This window comes from Rousettus aegyptiacus, unplaced genomic scaffold, assembly GCF_014176215.1.
Source record: "Rousettus aegyptiacus isolate mRouAeg1 unplaced genomic scaffold, mRouAeg1.p scaffold_m13_p_15, whole genome shotgun sequence".
Lineage (NCBI taxonomy): Eukaryota > Metazoa > Chordata > Mammalia > Chiroptera > Pteropodidae > Rousettus > Rousettus aegyptiacus.
In genome coordinates, this window is record NW_023416290.1 from 36,480,177 (window position 1) to 36,499,022 (window position 18,846).

Genomic DNA, 18,846 nt, shown 5'->3' on the forward strand with positions numbered 1-18,846 from the left:
GTGGGACTGCTGACCTTTGCTTTCTAATTAAGGGTACCGAGGATTCGATTAAGCTAGAATATGTATCTCATCCTATTCATGAGATAGTAGAAGGGGGCAACTCTGCAAATTTTACTGAGGGAACAGGAAATATATGTTTCTAATTTTTAACTTTAGATGTGTTTTCCCAAAGAAATAATGTTATAAATGACAATTTGATAATTAATTATACTGATTTTTCTCCCTCTTTAATCCGCCCCCCTCACTTCCACCCTTGACCCATGGATGTTGCCATTTCCCCTTAAGAAATGGATCTCCAAAGGCAGGGCGTCCCCTCCCACATGCTCTGAGTGTGCACCCAGGGCCTGGCACGCCTGGAACCTGGCACTCCTGGTGTACTCAGGGGGCCTGGTGCTCCCGGGGTATGGTCCATGGCTCCACCTGGGGCGCGAACCCAGGACCTTTTATGTGCAAAGCAGACATAAAGCAGACATGCTAACTACTACACTATGGAGCCCTCCCTAATTATACCTTTTTATTTATTTGATTCTGCAAATTTAAGGAGCCAGTTCTAGCCACTAAGCTAAGTACTTGGATCTTGTGGTGTAAAAGATATGTCTTAGTTTTTGCTTTGTTTTAATCTGGGAAATTCTCTTACTTCACCTTTATTTTCAGAGGATAATGTCTTTGGATATAGAATTTTTGGTTGATAGGGATTCCCCCCCCCCCCTTTCAGCACTTTGCATGTGACATTCCATTTTCTTTTTAGAGATTAGTCTTATCTTTTGGTTTTCTCAATATATTCTCATTGTTTGGATTTCAAAAGCTTGACTATCATATATCTAGGTTTAGGTCTCTTGTACATATCTAATTTAGGGATTATTGAGTTTCTTGGATCTGTAGATTAATGTTTTTTCCTTAATTTGGGAAGTTTTCAGCCATTATTTCTTTAACTACTTTTCTCCCATCACTTTTCTGTTCATGTACTTGATATTTTCTCTCATGTCTCTGAGGTTCTTTTCATTTTTTTTCCTGTATTTTTTTCTCTCTGTTCTTCCAAGTGGATGATTTCTATTGCTTTCTGTTAGAGTACACTAATAGTTTCATCTGCCATCTCGAATTTACTGCTGAATCCATGTAGCGAATATTTTGGCTATTATGTTTTTCAACTCTAGAATTGTCATTTCTTTGTTTCCAGTTATTTCTCTATTGAGAGTCTCAAGTTATTGTCTTTGTCATCATCTTTTTCTATAGTTCTTCGACATGGTTTTCTTCATTTTTTTGAACATATTTATAATAACTGCTTTAAAATTTTTATAATAGCTGCTAAATCCAACATCTAGGTTTACTAGATAAGTTTCTTTGACTGACTTTTTTTCCTGGTTATGGGTCACATTTTCATCTTTCTTTGTATGTCTTATAGTTTCTTGGTTGAAAACCAGATGTTTTAGATGATATAATATCTCTAGTTTCTTATTTATTTTCCTGAGGATTGTCTTATCTTTATTTTTTCTTTTCTTTTCCTTTTCCTTTTTTCTTTTTCTTTTCTTTTTTAATAACTTACTTGAACTTAAAGTGTAGACTTTGTGCCCCTTGTCGTGTGTCCACTGATATCTCTGCCGAATTTGTTTTATTCAAATATGTATCTCTACCTTCTCTATGGGTCACTTCTGTGTCTACATAGCTTAACTGTCGGCCAAATATTTGTGCTCAAATATTTTGAGCTTGTAAGGCTTCCACCCTCTGCCAGTATTCTGTGTAGTGTGGTGACACATTCAAAGGTCAGCCAGTTCTCAAGTCATTCTTGAGTTCTACTTTCTACCAGGCTCTCTCACGATTTCTCCCGAACATAGTATAGTTTCCTAGTCAGCCTTATATGTATGGAAAATTTATCTAGCTTTTTTCTGTGGGTCTCACATTTCCGAGGTCTCCCTGTTAAATTTCTGGCTGGTCTGCAATTCACCCTTGTGAGACTGCAGTCTTAGGTTATCAATCTGCTGGTTTCTATCCTTGTTTCCTACTGTGTTTACCACTTCTTGCTGAAAGCCATGGGTTTTCACCACCACTCCAAATCAAGTAGCAAAGCTGCTCATTTTCTCAGCTAGCCCTGCACTGCTAAAATTATTGATGCTTTCTGTAGAACATTTATTTTTGTATGTACTGTGCCAGAGCAGGTTATGGGAGCAACCCCAGGGAAAGAAGGTAACAGACTTCTGTTGTTTTTATCTGAAGCTTTAGCAGTTTTTCTCAAATTTTTATGTGCCTTTGTTTGAGTTCCACAATTATGCAATTGTTTTTGACAGTTTCATCCAGATTTGTACTTGGTTTTTGTGAAGAGAACTAGTTGATACTTAATGCTACTAAGCCAGAAGTCCCTCCCTTTATCATGATTTTGTGAATCTGGAATTCAGGCAGTTTTTCTTCTTCATATAGTGTTATTGATGTTAATTGGTAGAACTTAACTGGTAAGATAGGCCATTCTGGAGGGTTCAAGATGTCTTCTCTTGCTTATATGACAACTTGGCAAGGTTAAAGACTGCTCAGCTGGGGTTCTGAACCAAGGTACCTACATTTAGTTAACTTCTCCAACAAAGGATTTTCTAGTTAGTAAGACTTTTTATATGGTGCCCCAGTTCTCACAAAGATAGAGTTTCAAAACACCACTCACTAACTTTGACCTAACTTTGGAATCATGCGACATCATTCCTGTCATGTTCTATTGGTTATGTATAAGGTAGAGGTATACAAAAGGGCATGAACACTGGGAGACATAGTTCACTGAGGGACCATTCTGGAGTCCAGCTACCAAAAGGACTTCAATGTGTGACACATAGATACTTTCTCTTTCTCATTCTCATGGGTTTATTAATAATCCTCTTCTTTAGATATCCTTTTCTACAATCTTTCAATTTTTTTTTTTCCTTTTAGGCCTCTGACTAATCAGCCAAGCAATTTGCCCAAGCCTTTGTGTCCATATAGGCACTCCTTACCCATGGAACTTTTTTTCTATACAAAGTAAATGATCAGGTATACCATCTAAAGCCCTGTATATTGAGAGGATTTTTCTCACTGATGTCTTTCAGGACCATCCCTGAATGGGACTGTGGTGTAGTAGCAGTCTACTTTTGGCTGGTACACATATATTGAGCTGACTTACCTCCGAACCAGGAATGACTTTTGTCCTTTTTGCCAGGTAGTCACAATGACCTGAATGCGGCCATAGATGTGAGCTGAGGGAGAGATGCTTGTGCAATAATAGTAGGTGATGTATATGTCTGGGCTACCTGCATTTGCTGTCTACTTATATCCTCAAGCTCTATTTATGTTTAAACATGGATGCACAACTTCTGTCTTATAGCTGATTATTGTTTGGCTTGTCCAGCCTTTCAATTTGTTGAGCCTAAGAGACCCGACTTATGTTGGGCAATTCTGGCTGTTTGGTTACTTGATGACTCATGATCAGATCTTGGTTCTTATCAGTATGCTAGACGCATACTAGGTGCAGTTTTTCGAATAGTAATATAATTCTCCACTGCAGATTGTATGGTCCTGATTCAGAAACCTGAATGTGCATTGCAATTCTCCTATTGAGGCTTGCCATAAATTTCACATGGCATCTTTTCCCAGCATTGATTCTCCTAACACCATACTGTGTGTTGCATCATATGAGCAAGTGTGTCTGGGTAGCTTACAGTTCAGCCTGGACTTGATTTAGATTTTCGTCTTACTCTGGGTCCTATTTCAAACTGATAACCTTCTGTAATTCTTGGTAAATGAGTCAGAGTAGTACTCCCCAGGGTGGAACATGTTGCCTTCAGAATCAAGAGGCTGCCTACCACGCATTATGCTGTTTTCTCATTTGGTTAGGTGAAGATGTGATAATTTTCCTTTGCCTTGTAGGGATGATTTGCCATGCCTGTGACCATAGCTCTCTAAATATTTCTCTGATGGTACGTGTCTCTGAATTTTTGTAGGATTTATCTTCTACTCTCCGGACAAGATGTGTCTAAACAAAGCCTCCAGTATAATTGCTACTTCTTTCTCACTGACACAATAAACCAATATGATGTTCTGTAGATTCTCCCTATGGCCTTCATCTTTTGGGGCTATATTATGATAGAGGGCAGGTGAGTTATCATAATCCAGGGGAAGACTGTCAGTATGTACTCTTGCCTATCTCAGGTATATGTGAATAATTCTAGTCCTTAATAGAGATGGAAAAAATATATTTGCTAGTTCAGTGGCTATATATCATATACTCGAGTCCATATTAATTGTCTCTAGGAAGCATACCCCATTGTCATAGCAACTTCAAGTAGAGCTGCTAGTCAGATGAATTTATAGTAGTCCACTGTCATTTTCTAGAATGCTTAGATGCATCTGTCTTTTTTTAGAGGCCAGACTGGTTAATTAAAATGGGATTATAATGTGGAGCCTTTCCCTTGAGTTTTCCACATTATGATAGTTCTTAACCCCACAGGCCAAAAAATGTTAATTTTTTGTTTGTTTGTTTGTTTGTTTGTTTTTAAATAAAGAATGTTAGTTTTTACAAATACCAAGTTTATCCATTTGGAGACTGCCGTAATTACTAAACAACTTAATAACTTGCTAACAACACTTCTATAAGGGCAGGACGACCGGAATAAGGAGAAGTTAAATTGTGAACAGGTGCGTTCACTAAACCCACAGAAGTTCGAATCTCAGGTGGATATTCAGAGATGACCTAATTGAGGCAGTGAGACAGGAGGGCTGGATATAGCTGCCCCCTGGGGAGGGAGCATAACTTTGGTTAAGGAAATTCTTGACCTGAGTACATTTCTTGGGTAAAGAACTCAGCCACAAGCAGTGAAGATGCAACATTTGGGGCAGCTTGGGGAATGAGCACAGTTCTTAAGGGTTCATATGGGTTATACACAACACGTCCACTAAGATTTTGTTCTTATAATTGTCCCCTTTCAAGACAGATATAACTATTCTAAGCATCCCTTACTTGATACGATTTGAAATCGAGGGAGAATTTTCTAGACTAGAAGAATAGAAGCCTCCTTTGTTAACTTTTTAAAAATTTTTTAAAAATTTTTTCTGTAGTTGCTATTCATGCCAGCTCCTAACTCTTCACTGGCAATGGAGTTAGAATGATCGAGATTACCTTAGAGTTCACAATTCTAAGGAGATAAGAAATGGCCGTTGGGTAGACAACCAATTGTGCCTGCCGAAGATATTCACTGTAAAGGTTACAAAACTGAAAACAGCTCAGATGTTAAAAAATAGTGTGCCGAAACTGGATTGCATCAGTGTCTGAGAACCTATGGTGTGCATTGCTTTCCAAGTCCACATTCAATGACATAGTGTTGGTAGCTCAAAATTGGCTTAAGAGGAAGTATGTATACCATGGAAATAGATAAATGTTACAAAACAGGGACTGTTTCATGCCCCCTACCAAAAACTGGTTGCGAAACAATCACCATACCACAGATACTTATTTGAAGGTTTGATAATTATGGAAACTATGGAAATAAGAAAAATTGTCCAAGATATAATGTAAACTGTTTAGTAACTCAATTCAATGTTAAATCTGTATGTTAAAATGACATGTGCATATAGAACTAGAAAATAAAGGTTGATTAGAAGCTTTATTTGTTGGGGCAGTAGTTTGTAGGAAAAATTTAATGTAGAATTTCATTAGTATGGCTATAATGTTTACATAATAAAAATGAAAAAAGGAAATTGTTGATTAAATTATCTTACTGTATTCTATTTGTAGTGAGCATTTTCCCTCCTGTGTACTTTCAGAGTACGTATCAAAAAAAATTATAAATATAATCTTATGTATCAAGTACATCATGCTTAATGCCTAAAATTGTAAAAATACTCTATTTACTTTATAACAACATTTATTTTCCATAACATTTTCCCACAACTTCATCATATTTCAAGGTGTTGAATCTTTTATGGTTTATGCTTCATCTTCCCTTATGTTTGCATTAAAATTCAGAAAAAATCAAGCTCTTATCTTTTGATATACGTGGCTTACCCAGATCATGTAACTTTTCAGGATCTTTTACAAGTTGTCAATGAGCATTTAACACATGCCTTTTCAGGACATTCCAAGATTAACATTGATATGGAATCTAATAGGACAGTATTTTGTTCTTTTAGAAAACTTTCAACAAGTGCATAAGTGATTGCTATATCTAATAGGTGCAAAACAATTTTTTAAAATATTGACATCAAAGTATAACAAGCACTCATCTACTTGTTTTTTCTTTATTTTCTGTCATATGCAATGCTACTCTTTACAAAGGAGGGATTTCATTATATCATGAAATAAACATTAACACAAAATTAAGCTTTCAGAATAAAACTTTCCATCTCCAAAAGGTAAACAACAAAAATAAATTAAGATTTTTGATTAAAATATTAGTTTGTAAATATTATGTAAAATAATAAATACTTTTTTAGGTAAGGGGAATAAAAAATTTCCTTTTTTTTTATTTATTAGAAACTTAAATGAATGCATTTGTAATGCTGGTCTTACCAAACTGCCGTATTGAACTACATTTATTTGTGGTGAGAAAGTATACCATCTTTAAATAAGATAGCCTTAATTTTGAATTACAGGCCAGGCAAACATTTTCAATCATAGATAGGGTGTTTTGACTGTTTTTTGAAAAAGTTTTTGTTGAACTTTCTCTTTTTTTATCACCTTGTTTCTGAATTAGTTCAGTAATTGTAATTTTAGATGCCCCCACCATACTCTGGCTCCGTCTCCCTCTCCACTCTCTTTTTCTCTGTTATTTCTGTGCCTACCACTGTAGCCTTCCTGTCCCCCTTCTCTCTTCCTCTTTTGCTTCATTTCATGAACCTGGCATTTTTGTATGGTGCCCTCTATCAAGATTTATTATAGTTCAGGTATGCTATTAAATTGTGGATCCTTTTATTTTAATCCAGCCCTCATTTGAAATATTTTGTATAAACCACATATTGAAGAAAAGGTTCTACTAATTAAACACTTCTAATACTAGAAACTTAGAAGGGGTAATGTAGGTAATTTTTGTTTAATACTAGACTATTTGAGAACGATAGCCCAAAGGGATAATAGCTATACAACCAAACGCTCATTCTCCTCCTTCCCCACCCCATGCAAATTTCTTTTTGGTAGACTTTATATGAAATTAAGATTATATTTAAATTTTAAATTTAAATGTGAATTTCCTCATGATGCAAGACATTCCACATCAGCTTGATTACTTCATGTCATTTTAATTATATTAACTAATTGAAAGTATATAATATCATCTCTTTATGTTTGATTTCACATGTTATTTTTTAATAAAAGCCTTGACTGCATTAGCTGTTAAAAAATTTTTAATTTGTTCAGGAAAAAAATTACATAACTGTTTAATTCTATGAATTATAGATATTAGGGTCCACTAAAGTTCATCATTCATATTTTCATAAGATAATAATGTTGATTTAGGAAACCATACTTAACAATTTATTAATATTTTTTATATGAGGATAAAATTTTTTTTAAGTTTTCAATGACATAAATATTGACATAGAATATTATATGTTGTGTATATACTATATATAATTTCAAGTGTACAAAACAGTGATTAGACATTTATATAACTTATAAAACGATCGCTCCGTAAGTCTAGTATCCTTCTGACACCATACGTACTTATTACACTATTATTGGCTATATTTCCTATGCTGCACTTTATATCTCCGTGACCGTTTATAACTGGCAATTTTTAGTTTTCAATCCCTTTACCTTTTCCACCCATCTTAAGATTTTTTTGGACTTTTATTCTATTTTGTAATGGTTTCCAGTAGTTAAAAATTATATGAATATGATTTTGAAAATATTTGTGAGAATGAAAACTCAAATTAAATAATTATTTTTAAATTGTAAATGCCAAGTAAAGATGAGCAGAAGAGAAAGGAAAATTAGGATTAATCAATAATGCAGGAAGCCACTAAAGAGATATAACAGGTTTCAAATGAGTTTGATAAGAATCTAGTTTAACTGATAGAATATACAGTGTTGTTAAAAGAAAAAAAAATTCTATTTAACCCTCAGTGAAGCAGAGCATTGTAAAACCAATATTTTTTCAACTTCCATTTTCAAATTCTGTTTAGTACAATTTAATTGAATTCAAGATAGAAAAAGATTTATTATATACCTATCGTGCACCTGATGTGTGCTAAGTGCATTGTGTAATATGAGTTCAGCAAGATGCCGCTTGGGAGATAAGCATATAAGCAAACAAGAGCAATACAATGGGAGTGGATATGAAAAAGTTAAATACAAGACAGATATGGGATAGGAAGGTGCAGGTGGTCATTCTACACAGTGGGATATAAGCATTATGTCGGTAGGAACAATTTTTATGAAATACTTATTCACCACACACTCCTTGGCACTGAGAGTAGGGGCGCATATACAAAGATGACAAGGACACATTCCCTTTTCTTAAGAAATTTTTAAGCCATTAAGGAACCAGTGTGGTTGATAGATTTATTAATTATCCTTTTTTAAATACAGAGGCAGTGCGGTATCTTAGAAAGTGTGATGGATTGAAAATACATACAATACACAAGGTTCTATTCTAGGCTCTGTCAATGACCCTCATTGTAATCTTAGGAAGGTTATTTAATGTTCTGGGGCTTCAATTTTCCTCTCAAAAATGAGAAAAATAGATTAATTCAATATTTTAAAAAGTGTACTAAATGGAGCACCAGATTTTTTGTGGCAATGTTTCAGGAACTGCTGAAGAGGATATGAAGGCATATTCAAATGGGTGAGCATCTGGATCTTCCACTTTTTTCCAATCAATCTTTGTTCTTAACCAGTTTTATATTTGTGGATTCTCTTAGGGAAAAGGCTCTATTGCATAAAGAAGTGTGAAAATGACTAGATGATATCTTAATTAATTGATTAATCAGTTAATATTTATGTTCTAGGCACTACTTTGTGTTTCAGAGGCTGCAACAGTTAACAAAACAAAACTAAACTAAAACAGACAAATTCGATGAGGTCAAAAGGTAGCAAGAAGCCAGATCATGTAGGACTTTGTAAGTCACTGCCAGAACTTTGGCTTTCATCCTGAGCGAGATGAGTCATTGGAAGGTTTTGAATAATAAATAACTTCATTTGGTTTACCTTTTGAGAATCTCTCTTGATTTTATGTTAACATAGACCTAAGAGGGGCAAAGATGGATGCAGAACAGTTAGGAGGCCTGTGTGTTAGGAGAGTTATTTAGATTAGAATACTGTAGGGAATGAGCTTCTTAATTGTTTTTCTTTCCTCTCAGACTATATGAAGGCAGAGATTTAATCTGTGTCCTTCACTCTTGTAGCCCAGAAGTTAGGCTGAAACCCAGCACGTGGTAGGCTCTCAACAAATATTTTTTGAATGACTGATATATAAAACACTGTTTTAAGATTTCTTTTTTGCTCTAACACTGTACGATTTATGGCAGTTATGTCTTAGCATAAGAAAATTTTTTTGCTTTGGTTATAAAACTCAGAGTGCACTAAATAATACTATATAAAACAAATGAAGAGTTATTGAGTAAAAAAATAGAACTATTATAAAAAACAACTTGAAAACAATAAGTAGATTTGAGATATACTTATGAAAGCACATTCTCATGGACCTATTTTCCTTATTCTAAAAAGTTCAGGTTACCTCAGCTCAGATTAAATTGATATGTTCTAATTGATAAGAGGGATATTTACTAAAACACAAATAATAGACTTGCTAATAGTTTTTATTCTTGCTTACTGGCGTTAAATTAATTTTATTTATAACCATTCTTGGTGCCTCTTAAGATTGTTTAAAATCCATTGCAAAGTAATTAAGAATCATTTTTAATATTACAAATAATTAAAGGCAGATTTGGATTATGTGTTCTCTGAGTTAAGAATAGGATCAATTCTGTAGAATAGTAATCCCACAAAATTTATTTTTAGCACAGGACTTAAGAATGTGGATTTTGGAGACAGACTACATGGATTTTTAATTCTGGCTCTATTATATCATAGTGATGTGACCGTGGGCAAGTTATTTTAACCTCAATTTTACTTTCCTCACCTGTAAAATTAATAACATTATGAAGCTCAAATAGTTATTGTGAGGGTTGAAAAAGATAATCATGTAGAGTGCATATTTCAGTTACTACGAATCACCCCAAAATGTTTATAGTATCTATGGGTCATATTTGAACAGGAAACAGCAGAGCCTGCTTGTATCTCTCTGCTTCTCTAAATTTGGGGCCTCAGCTGGAGTCTGAAAGAGCAGAACCTCTTCAGATCTGTCTTATCTCTCTCCCTCTCCTCTCCCCTCGCCCCGCCCCCCGTATCTCTTTTATATAATTTTTACAAAGAAGCATATTGTCATTACTATATATGAAAAATCCTGTACTCGTTAAATCTACTTAATAACATTTAATACAGTTTTCCAAACTTATTTGACTAGAGGATATTTATATCATTCAAGGCGATTAACATTTTGCAGAACCGGTATTTCTTGTTGGGAAATGCTAACATATGTAGCTTGACAAGTTAAAAAGGAGGGTAAAATAACAGGAAGATAAATGAGAGGAAAAATAAAAGGGGCATAGATAAATTTTCCCATTTAGAATGAAAAAATTAAGATGATTTTAATAATGATGATTATGATATCATCAACATTGGGATGACTCTTCGGTTTACAAGGTACTTTCATGTCCATTGCCCTTTTTTATTATCTTAACCATTTCTTTAAATTTATTGCTGAACTACAGTTGACTTATAATATTATAGTAGCTTCAGGTGTACAGCAATGATTAGACGTTTATAAACCTTACGAAGTGATTGCCCTGGTAAGTCTAATACCCATCTGACGCCACACATAATTATTATAATATTATTGCCTATATTCCCTATGCTGTACTTTATATCCTTGTGACTATTTTTATAACTGCAATTTGTGCTTTTTAATTCTTTTCGCATTTTTTACCTATCACCACAAGCCCTCTCTCATCTGATAATCGTCAATTTGTCCTCTATATCTATGAGTTTGTTTTTGTTTTGTTGTTTGTTTATTTTGTTTATTTTTAAGTCTACGTATAAGTGAAATCATATGACATTTGTTATGACCATTATCTTATTTAAATCTCTCAACAATGTGAGAATCACAATTAATCTTTTTATATAGATGAGTAAATGAGTAAAATTAATATGTGGAGCCAGTACTTTAACATGGGTTTTGTGGCCCTGGATTATAAAACTTTTTCTGCCGCAACATGCTGTGACTTTATAAATATGGTTAAGTTAAAATGAGGATGTCGAAGAATGCCTTTGTCTAGTGTGTAATTTAATTGCAGAACCATAATCTAAGGTAATAGAAAACAATAACATAAAACAGTTAATAAACTATTTCATCCATTTAAGCACTGTAGAAAACAATTTTATAAACAATATCTGAACGTTTTTCCCCTCTGTGTATCAAACACACAGCACACTAACACACCACACACACACACACACACACACACACACTATGGACTATGACAAAGTAGAGATAAGTGAAGCTGAAAATCTTAGCCTAAGATGTGAATCTTTTGATTATTTTTGACCAACTTTCATATTTAAATATGTTTAACTTGCATTAATAAAGTCAGTGAATATCAGAGTAGGATAAGATTTAAGGTGCTTTTAGTATAACTTCCTAACCGAAGCACCGATCTGTACATCATGCTGAAGAGTGGTACTCCAGGCTTTTCTTTGAACGCTTCCAGTGATAGGATGAGCAACAGTTATGAAGGCAGCAACACCTTATTTTTAATTTCAAAATAATTATATATTTTCAGGAAGTTACAAAGATAGTACAGAGAGATATTTTTTAACTATAGTATAATATCAAAACCAGGAAATTGACATAGGAAAATATGTTCATACAGTTCTGTGACATCTCATCGCATGTATGGATTCATGTACCCACCGCTATTAGATTCAGAACCCCTGTACCACCACAAAGATGTGTCTTATGCTTCCTCGTTATAGTAACCTGCTCCCCCAGCCCTAACCTCTGTTAACCATTCTTTTATTTTCCATCTCTATAATTTTATCACGTAGACAGTGTTATTTGAATGAAGTCATATGGTATGCAACATTTTGTGATATTTTTCCATTCAGCATATTGTCTTTGAGGTCCATCTATTTTATGTATCAATAGGTTTTCCTTTTTATTACTAATATTGGATGGCATGGTTATACCAGTTTGATTAGTTTATTCACCTCTTGGAGAACATTTTGGTTGTTTCTACTTTTGGACTATTACAAATAAAAGTAACTTTTTTGGTGAAATTTCTCTTTATATAAAGCTCTTAGCCTTTTACCATTAAGTAGGTTTTACCTGTAGTTGATGTCCTTTATTTACTTGAGCAAGTTCTCCTCTATTCCTTTTCTTCTTTTTTTTAATTCATGAATGTTTTTACTGCATCAATGAATAGATCATCTGATAGGTTACATTGATTTTCAATATTCACCTAGTCTTATATCAATAAACCCCATTTGGTCAAAGCGTATTATTCTTTTTATATAATATTGGTGAATATTTTGTTAAGGATTTCTTTGTATATATTCATGAGGGATATTGGTCTTCATTTTCTGTTATGTGCCATTTTCTTTTTTTTTGTTTGTTTGCCCCTTCTTTTTTATTTCTGGATTTTTTTCCCTTGCCTTCCTGTGTGTTATTCGAACTTATCTTAGAATTGCATTTTGATTCATCTGTAGTATTTTTGAGTATATTTCCTTGCAAATGTATTTATTTAGTGGTTGCTCTAGGCAGTATCTTATATACACACAGCTTATCACGTTCTGAGTATTGACATCTTACTACTAGAGTGTAATGTAGAAACCTTACATATTTTAACTTCTTTTACCTTTCCCTGTTTATAATGTAATTGTCTTAAATATTTCCTCTATAAATGTTGAAAAGCACATCAAACAATATATACTTTTGGCTTCAAACATCAGATATGATTTAAAAATTGAATAAGATAAGGAAAGTCTATTGTATTTATCCACATTTTTGCTCACCATATTTTTATTCCTTCTCCAAATTTCCAAGTTCCTTATTTTTTGTTTCCAGAACTTTCTTTAGCCATTCTTTTAGGGTAGATCTGCTGATGACGAATTCTCTTCGTTTTCTTTTTGTGTGAGAATGTCTATTTCTTATTCATTCTTGAAAGATAATTTCACCGTATTTAGAATTCAGGGTTGACATTTCTTTTATTTCAGTAATTGAAAATATTATTCCACTTCTTTCTGGCTTCAAGATTTCTGAGAAGAAATCCACTGTCATTCGAATTGTTTTTCCCTTTTAGGTAAGGTGTTGTTTCTTTCTTGCTGCTTTCAACACAGTTTGTCGTTAGTTTTTAGATTATGATGTTTCTTGGCACAGATTTATTTGTGTATTTCTTTTTTGGGAGTTTATGAAGTGTCATAGATTAGTAGGCTTACATGTTTTGCAAATTTGGGAAATCTTCAGTCATTATATTGCCATCCTTTTTTAGCCCCATCGTCTTTCTCTTCTTTTAGGACTATAATGAAATGAATCTTCTGCTATAACTGTTCAAGCCCCTGAGGCTCCGTTCATTTTATTTTATTTTATTTTATTTTATTTTATTTTATTTTATTTTATTTTATTTTATTTTATGTCTATTTTCCCTCCTTTTTTTTTGGATTGAGTAATTTATGTTGTTCTGTTTTCAAGTTTATTGTCATTCCTCTGCCTCTCCACTCTGCAGTTGAACCAATCATTTTTATTTTCAGTAATTTTTCAAAAAGTTCTAGAATTTCCATTTAGTTCTTTTTGTGTCTTCTATTTCTTGTTCTAGAACTGGAAAACCCAGCAATATGTTTTTATGTTGCTATGAAAAGAAGGATATTTTATTATCTCAGTTTTGCCCTTCAAAACTACATAAAAGAATATTAAGTGTTAAGTATTATCTAAATACTAATAGTCCTAGTATTTTAGGACTATTTTCCTATGTTTTATATCGATTACCTTATTGAATTATAGTAATACTACTTTTTACTCATTCAACAGATGTTTACTGAATGCCTACCATATATGACACTTTTTTGGGGGGTGGGGTCAAATATTTTCACTTTAGCTTCAAGCGGTTAAAATGGTTGATTTCCTTTACATAGGAAAGAACTACATTTCTGCTTTTTTGTAGGTTGCAGATAAAAGAGGAGAAGAGAGATTTTGAGCTGGTCTCACACCTTCATATAAACTAGCTAAGAATTTTTATTTTCAGTCTCTATTCTATATTTAATCCAACTCAGAGATTTGTCAGTGCTTTGTTGTAGAACCAATAGTTTATTTTCAAAGGGTTATAGTTCTTCTTAGATACACATACTCTTGGCGCTTCGAATAGTTATACAATTCTAATTGTTTATTTCTGCCATGAAAAAGACTGGGAAGCACTCCTGTAGTTCTCAGGTTAAAGAATTTTTTTTTACAACTTTAATTTTGTGTATTTTAGCACAACTTCATCATCTTTTATAAATAAACTTCTTGAACTGTCTCCAGTGGTCCTCAAACATCAGTGAAAGGATAATTCCTGGTGGGCTTGTTAAATCACAGATGGTAGGCCCTGTCTACAGAATGTCTGATTAATTAAGTGTAGAGTGGTGCCCAAGAATTTGCATTTCTAACAAGTTCCCAGGTGATGTTGATTATGCTATTTTGGAGATTTCACTTTGTGAACCATTCATCTACACACAATTTTCTACTTACTTGTCTGTCTTTGACTCTTCAATTATTTCGGTTTGATTTTAATTTTCATCATTTTATCCAGAGTGCTTTTTCCAAGATCTTTCTTGATCCTCTTGTTGCCAAATCAAATGGACACTTTCAGTTCCTTATTGTATTTAATGTGTAGAAGTCATTCAGTATAGTGGATTTCTTCTGTTTAGGAAACTTTTCTATTTATTTTAGATCACCATCTTCCTCCCTCCTTTTTCTTTCTCTGTATGTCTTTTTCTGTCTCTCTTGCTCTCACTTGAATCAAAATGTTAGAATTCATTCTGGGTCCTCTTCATATTTTACTTTACACACTGTTCCTAAATGATCTACTTACTCCTGTCTATATGCTAGTAACTCCCAATTTATGTCTCTAGGTCGAACGTTCCTTCTAAACTTTATTGTAGCTTAACCAATTGATTTCTTATACGCTCGCTTGAATAACTTATAGGTATTTCAAACAATATATCTAAAATTAATCACCATGTTTAATAAATTCTTAGATGCATGTTTTTATTTTATTTTAATATCTATAACTCTTATAGTCAGTGACATCTTAGAGTCTATGAAATAGAGTAATTCTTTCCATTCCTTCCCTAATAAAAAGTGTTCTCTCTCTCATAAATGGTCTTTCCTTCCATCTGTCTTTAATGCCAGAAACCTGGGAGTTATCCTTGACTCTTCAGTCTTAACGCTCTTATTCCTACATGCAGAACACCTCTCAGTTTCCTCTTTTCTTACAATGTCTAGCGCCATCACTTTTGTTAAAGCCCTAATCACCTGTCACATGGAATACTGCTGATGCCTTTTAACTCTTGGTGTCTTCCAACTCAATCACGACTTAGTGCTCAGATTCATTTTAGAAATGTAGATCAGTTTATGTCACCACCTTAAAAGCCTTCAAAGAATGAAATTCATAGTCTTTAATATGGCCTAAAAAGGCCTCACTTAACTGGTTTGTGCTGCCTCACCAATCTCATTTAGCTTTAGATTCACCCTCATTCTTTTTGGTGCAGATACACTGGTGTTCTAGCAGTTCTTTCCTAAGTACCACGCTGTTACTTCTTCCTGGAATGTTCTTTTCTCCTCTTGCCTTCTATCTCCTCACTTTTTCTTCAGGTCACATATTCCAGTTCTCATCTTAAACATTACTTCTTTAGAGGTGTTTGCTGACCCCCAAATTTAAATTAGATCTTATTATACTCTATCAGTGTTTTATACTTCCCTAATGACACTGATTATTTATTATGTTTATCTCTACTCTGTTGTATATCTCATTGTTTTACCACTTACACTAGAGCTTAGCACGATGCATAGCAAAAGGAAAGTGTTTACTAAATATTTTTAAATAAATGATGTACAAATAGAGTTTTAAAAGATATATGTGCACATATAGAGTAAAAAAAATTCTTTTTCAGATGTAAGGCAAATAAAAAGCACGTAAGTTTGAAAATGGATATTCTTAGTTGCCAACTACACAAATTATCTGACAAAATTATATTAAAAGAACTTTTTATGAGTTCAGTTTCTGAAAGAAGTTAAAAAATTGTTTCAAAGTAATAAGTATTTCATGATATTTAAGTAAAGTGTATTTTTTTATTAATAGAAAGTGAGCAAATCTGTTTTGTCATTTTCATATAAAATTATTTTTTTTGTGTGTAACCAATTCTTTTCTTTTAACCACCCAAATTTTTTAAGGAGATTTCAGCATTATAAAGAATATGATACTACGTTCCGGAAACAACATTGAGTTACTTGGCTTTTTGTTATAGTGGTTATTGGCGAACCACTGTTTAATTTTTAAAATGTTCCTTAATCTTTGGAGAATGAAATTCATGCCTGTAGCCCAGCATGAAAAAAATAGCATGTGTAACAGACATAGCTGATAGTCTTTTTCTTTTTCCTAATATATAATTTTTTCGTTTCTATTTGTTAGTGTTTTCTGTTCTTGCAGGACTTTTATTCCATAGGGTCTGTCTAGTAGAATTTGTGTTCTATAAATCTTACTCATTTGGAATCTTAGCTTTCTCTTGGTATATATAGTAAGTGATACAGACAAAATTCTTGAAACCAGACAGTGTCACACAGTTTAAAACGTTTATAATGTCTTTGTCCTTTATTTCGCCGTCTCCTTTACTGCACTCTTGTCTGTCTGACTCTCACAGGAGACATGGATTACAACTGGTTGGACCATACGTCTTGGCATAGCAGTGAGGCATCCCCAATGTCTTTGGTGAGACATGTGGAGCCTTACTATTTAATTTCCGTTATCATTTCACTTTTCCTTTTTTTATTTACGCCTCTGCATGTTTTCTTTTTTGTATCTTTTTTTTTTTTTTTTTTTATCCCACACCTATAGGGGACAGTCAAAAGGGAAAAAGAAAAACTAGTGAGCAGGCAGTTTTGTCGGATTCTAACACCAGGTCCGAGAGACAAAAGAAAATGATGTACTTTGGTGGCCACTCTTTGGAAGAGGATTTGGAATGGTCTGAGCCCCAGATTAAGGACTCTGGGGTAGATACGTGTAGTAGCACAACCCTTAACGAGGAGCATAGCCATAGCGATAAGGTACTGAGATTGTGGAGCCTGCCTTTTAACCCTGCTCATTTGGTCTTCGTTTGCTCTCTGTCACTCATTCAAACAGAACATAATAAAAGGACAGGGCATTGCAAGGGTCAATGTAGCATTTCTTAAGGTGCAGAAAAGAAAAACAAAACCAAAAAAAAAAAATCAAAATACTTCTTGCTTGCTTTGCTGTTTTTTGTTGTTTGACGGCATACCAAAAAATAAGTAAATGAAATAAAATATTAGGAACAAAGGAATGTTTTGTCTATGGTCGCATGAGAGAACTTTGTAATGTTATTATAAACCACAAATATAAAGAATTTTTTTGATTGGCTTATTTGATGTGCTTGCATATATTTTCCTTGGGATGAAAATTAAATTATTAATAGTTTGAATCCCAGGCAAAAGGGAGATAATTGGGTCTGTTTGCACAGAAAAAGTTGTTTTTCTTTTTTCCCTTTCACTGTCATTTTGCTCTTTTGTTTTATTGTCATAGCATTTTAATGTAGTATTAATTAGCATTAGAACCATTGCCATCTGCTTTGGTATTTATTATTTTGCTTTTAGTGTAGTGAGACTTTTGAAATCTTATTACTGTATAGATGTCATTGACTGGGACTTGTCTTTTGCCTGCTAAATTTTGCATGAAGATGTGCATGTAACTTTAAGATAACTGTGAAACTGTGATTACACAAATCATTTACTTTGTTATTTGAAGTATAATTCATAATGGAATGGTGTTATAATTTATACAGGGCTTGATTTTGCCCTGAGAAAGAGATAAACTTCCCATATTTTGAATGTTACTTAACAATAGGTACCATTAAATTATCCAAAAAAAAATTAATTTACTAACTAGATCAAAAACCTGAAAAAAATCAGTGAACCTCCAAAAAGTGACAAATGTAGTCATTTTTAAATCGGGCCTATTTCTGCCCTACAGATTCAATTGGAAAGTTGAGGGTTGTGTATTTTTTTTGTAATTTTTGTAACCTTTCTTGAAAAAGGTTTCTAGATAGCCCTCATCGTTGATTTGAATTTTGTGTTTTAACATATTTGACCTTTTGACTTTTACTGTAATAAGTTCTCTGAAAATCTTCCAAAAGTGTTTGAAAATTAAATTCTCATTTATAAATGAGTTTAATTACATATAATTTCAACCTATTTTTTCTTCCTGGGAGCTTATTAATCTTCTGCATGTATATAATTAAATTAGAGTTTGAATATATTTTCAAGATTTCTCTGATTTTGTAGAATTATATAACTTGAGTATTGTATCAGAGCACTTCAAGACTTTGAAATAATTGGATTTTAAAAACTTGAGATTATAAAGTTGAGATTATAAGCATAATAGAGTAAGCCTTTTGCTTAAAATTTTGAATGTAAACTGGTTTGTGTAATCACAAAACTTTGGAAATCAGAAATTTAGAGAGATTGTACAATAATAAGGGGTCATTCGTTATAAAAGAACATTAATATTTTTTTATTTGTT

General features: G+C 33.2%; 1 protein-coding gene across 50 annotated transcripts in view; it reads left to right on the forward strand.

The window, feature by feature from the left end:
* The window catches only part of RIMS2 (regulating synaptic membrane exocytosis 2), a 526,738-nt gene that overhangs the window by 242,619 nt on the left and 265,273 nt on the right, over positions 1-18,846 (forward strand). For 34 of the 50 annotated variants that reach the window (XM_016147467.2, XM_036232966.1, XM_036232960.1 and 31 more), the window contains one exon: positions 17,149-17,357. In XM_016147467.2, the coding sequence (XP_016002953.2) occupies positions 17,149-17,357 (209 nt within the window). Of the gene's footprint in view, positions 1-16,954; positions 17,023-17,148; positions 17,358-18,846 lie in introns of all 50 variants that reach the window. The other 16 variants (XM_036232962.1, XM_036232932.1, XM_036232938.1 and 13 more) reach the window with 1 other exon arrangement.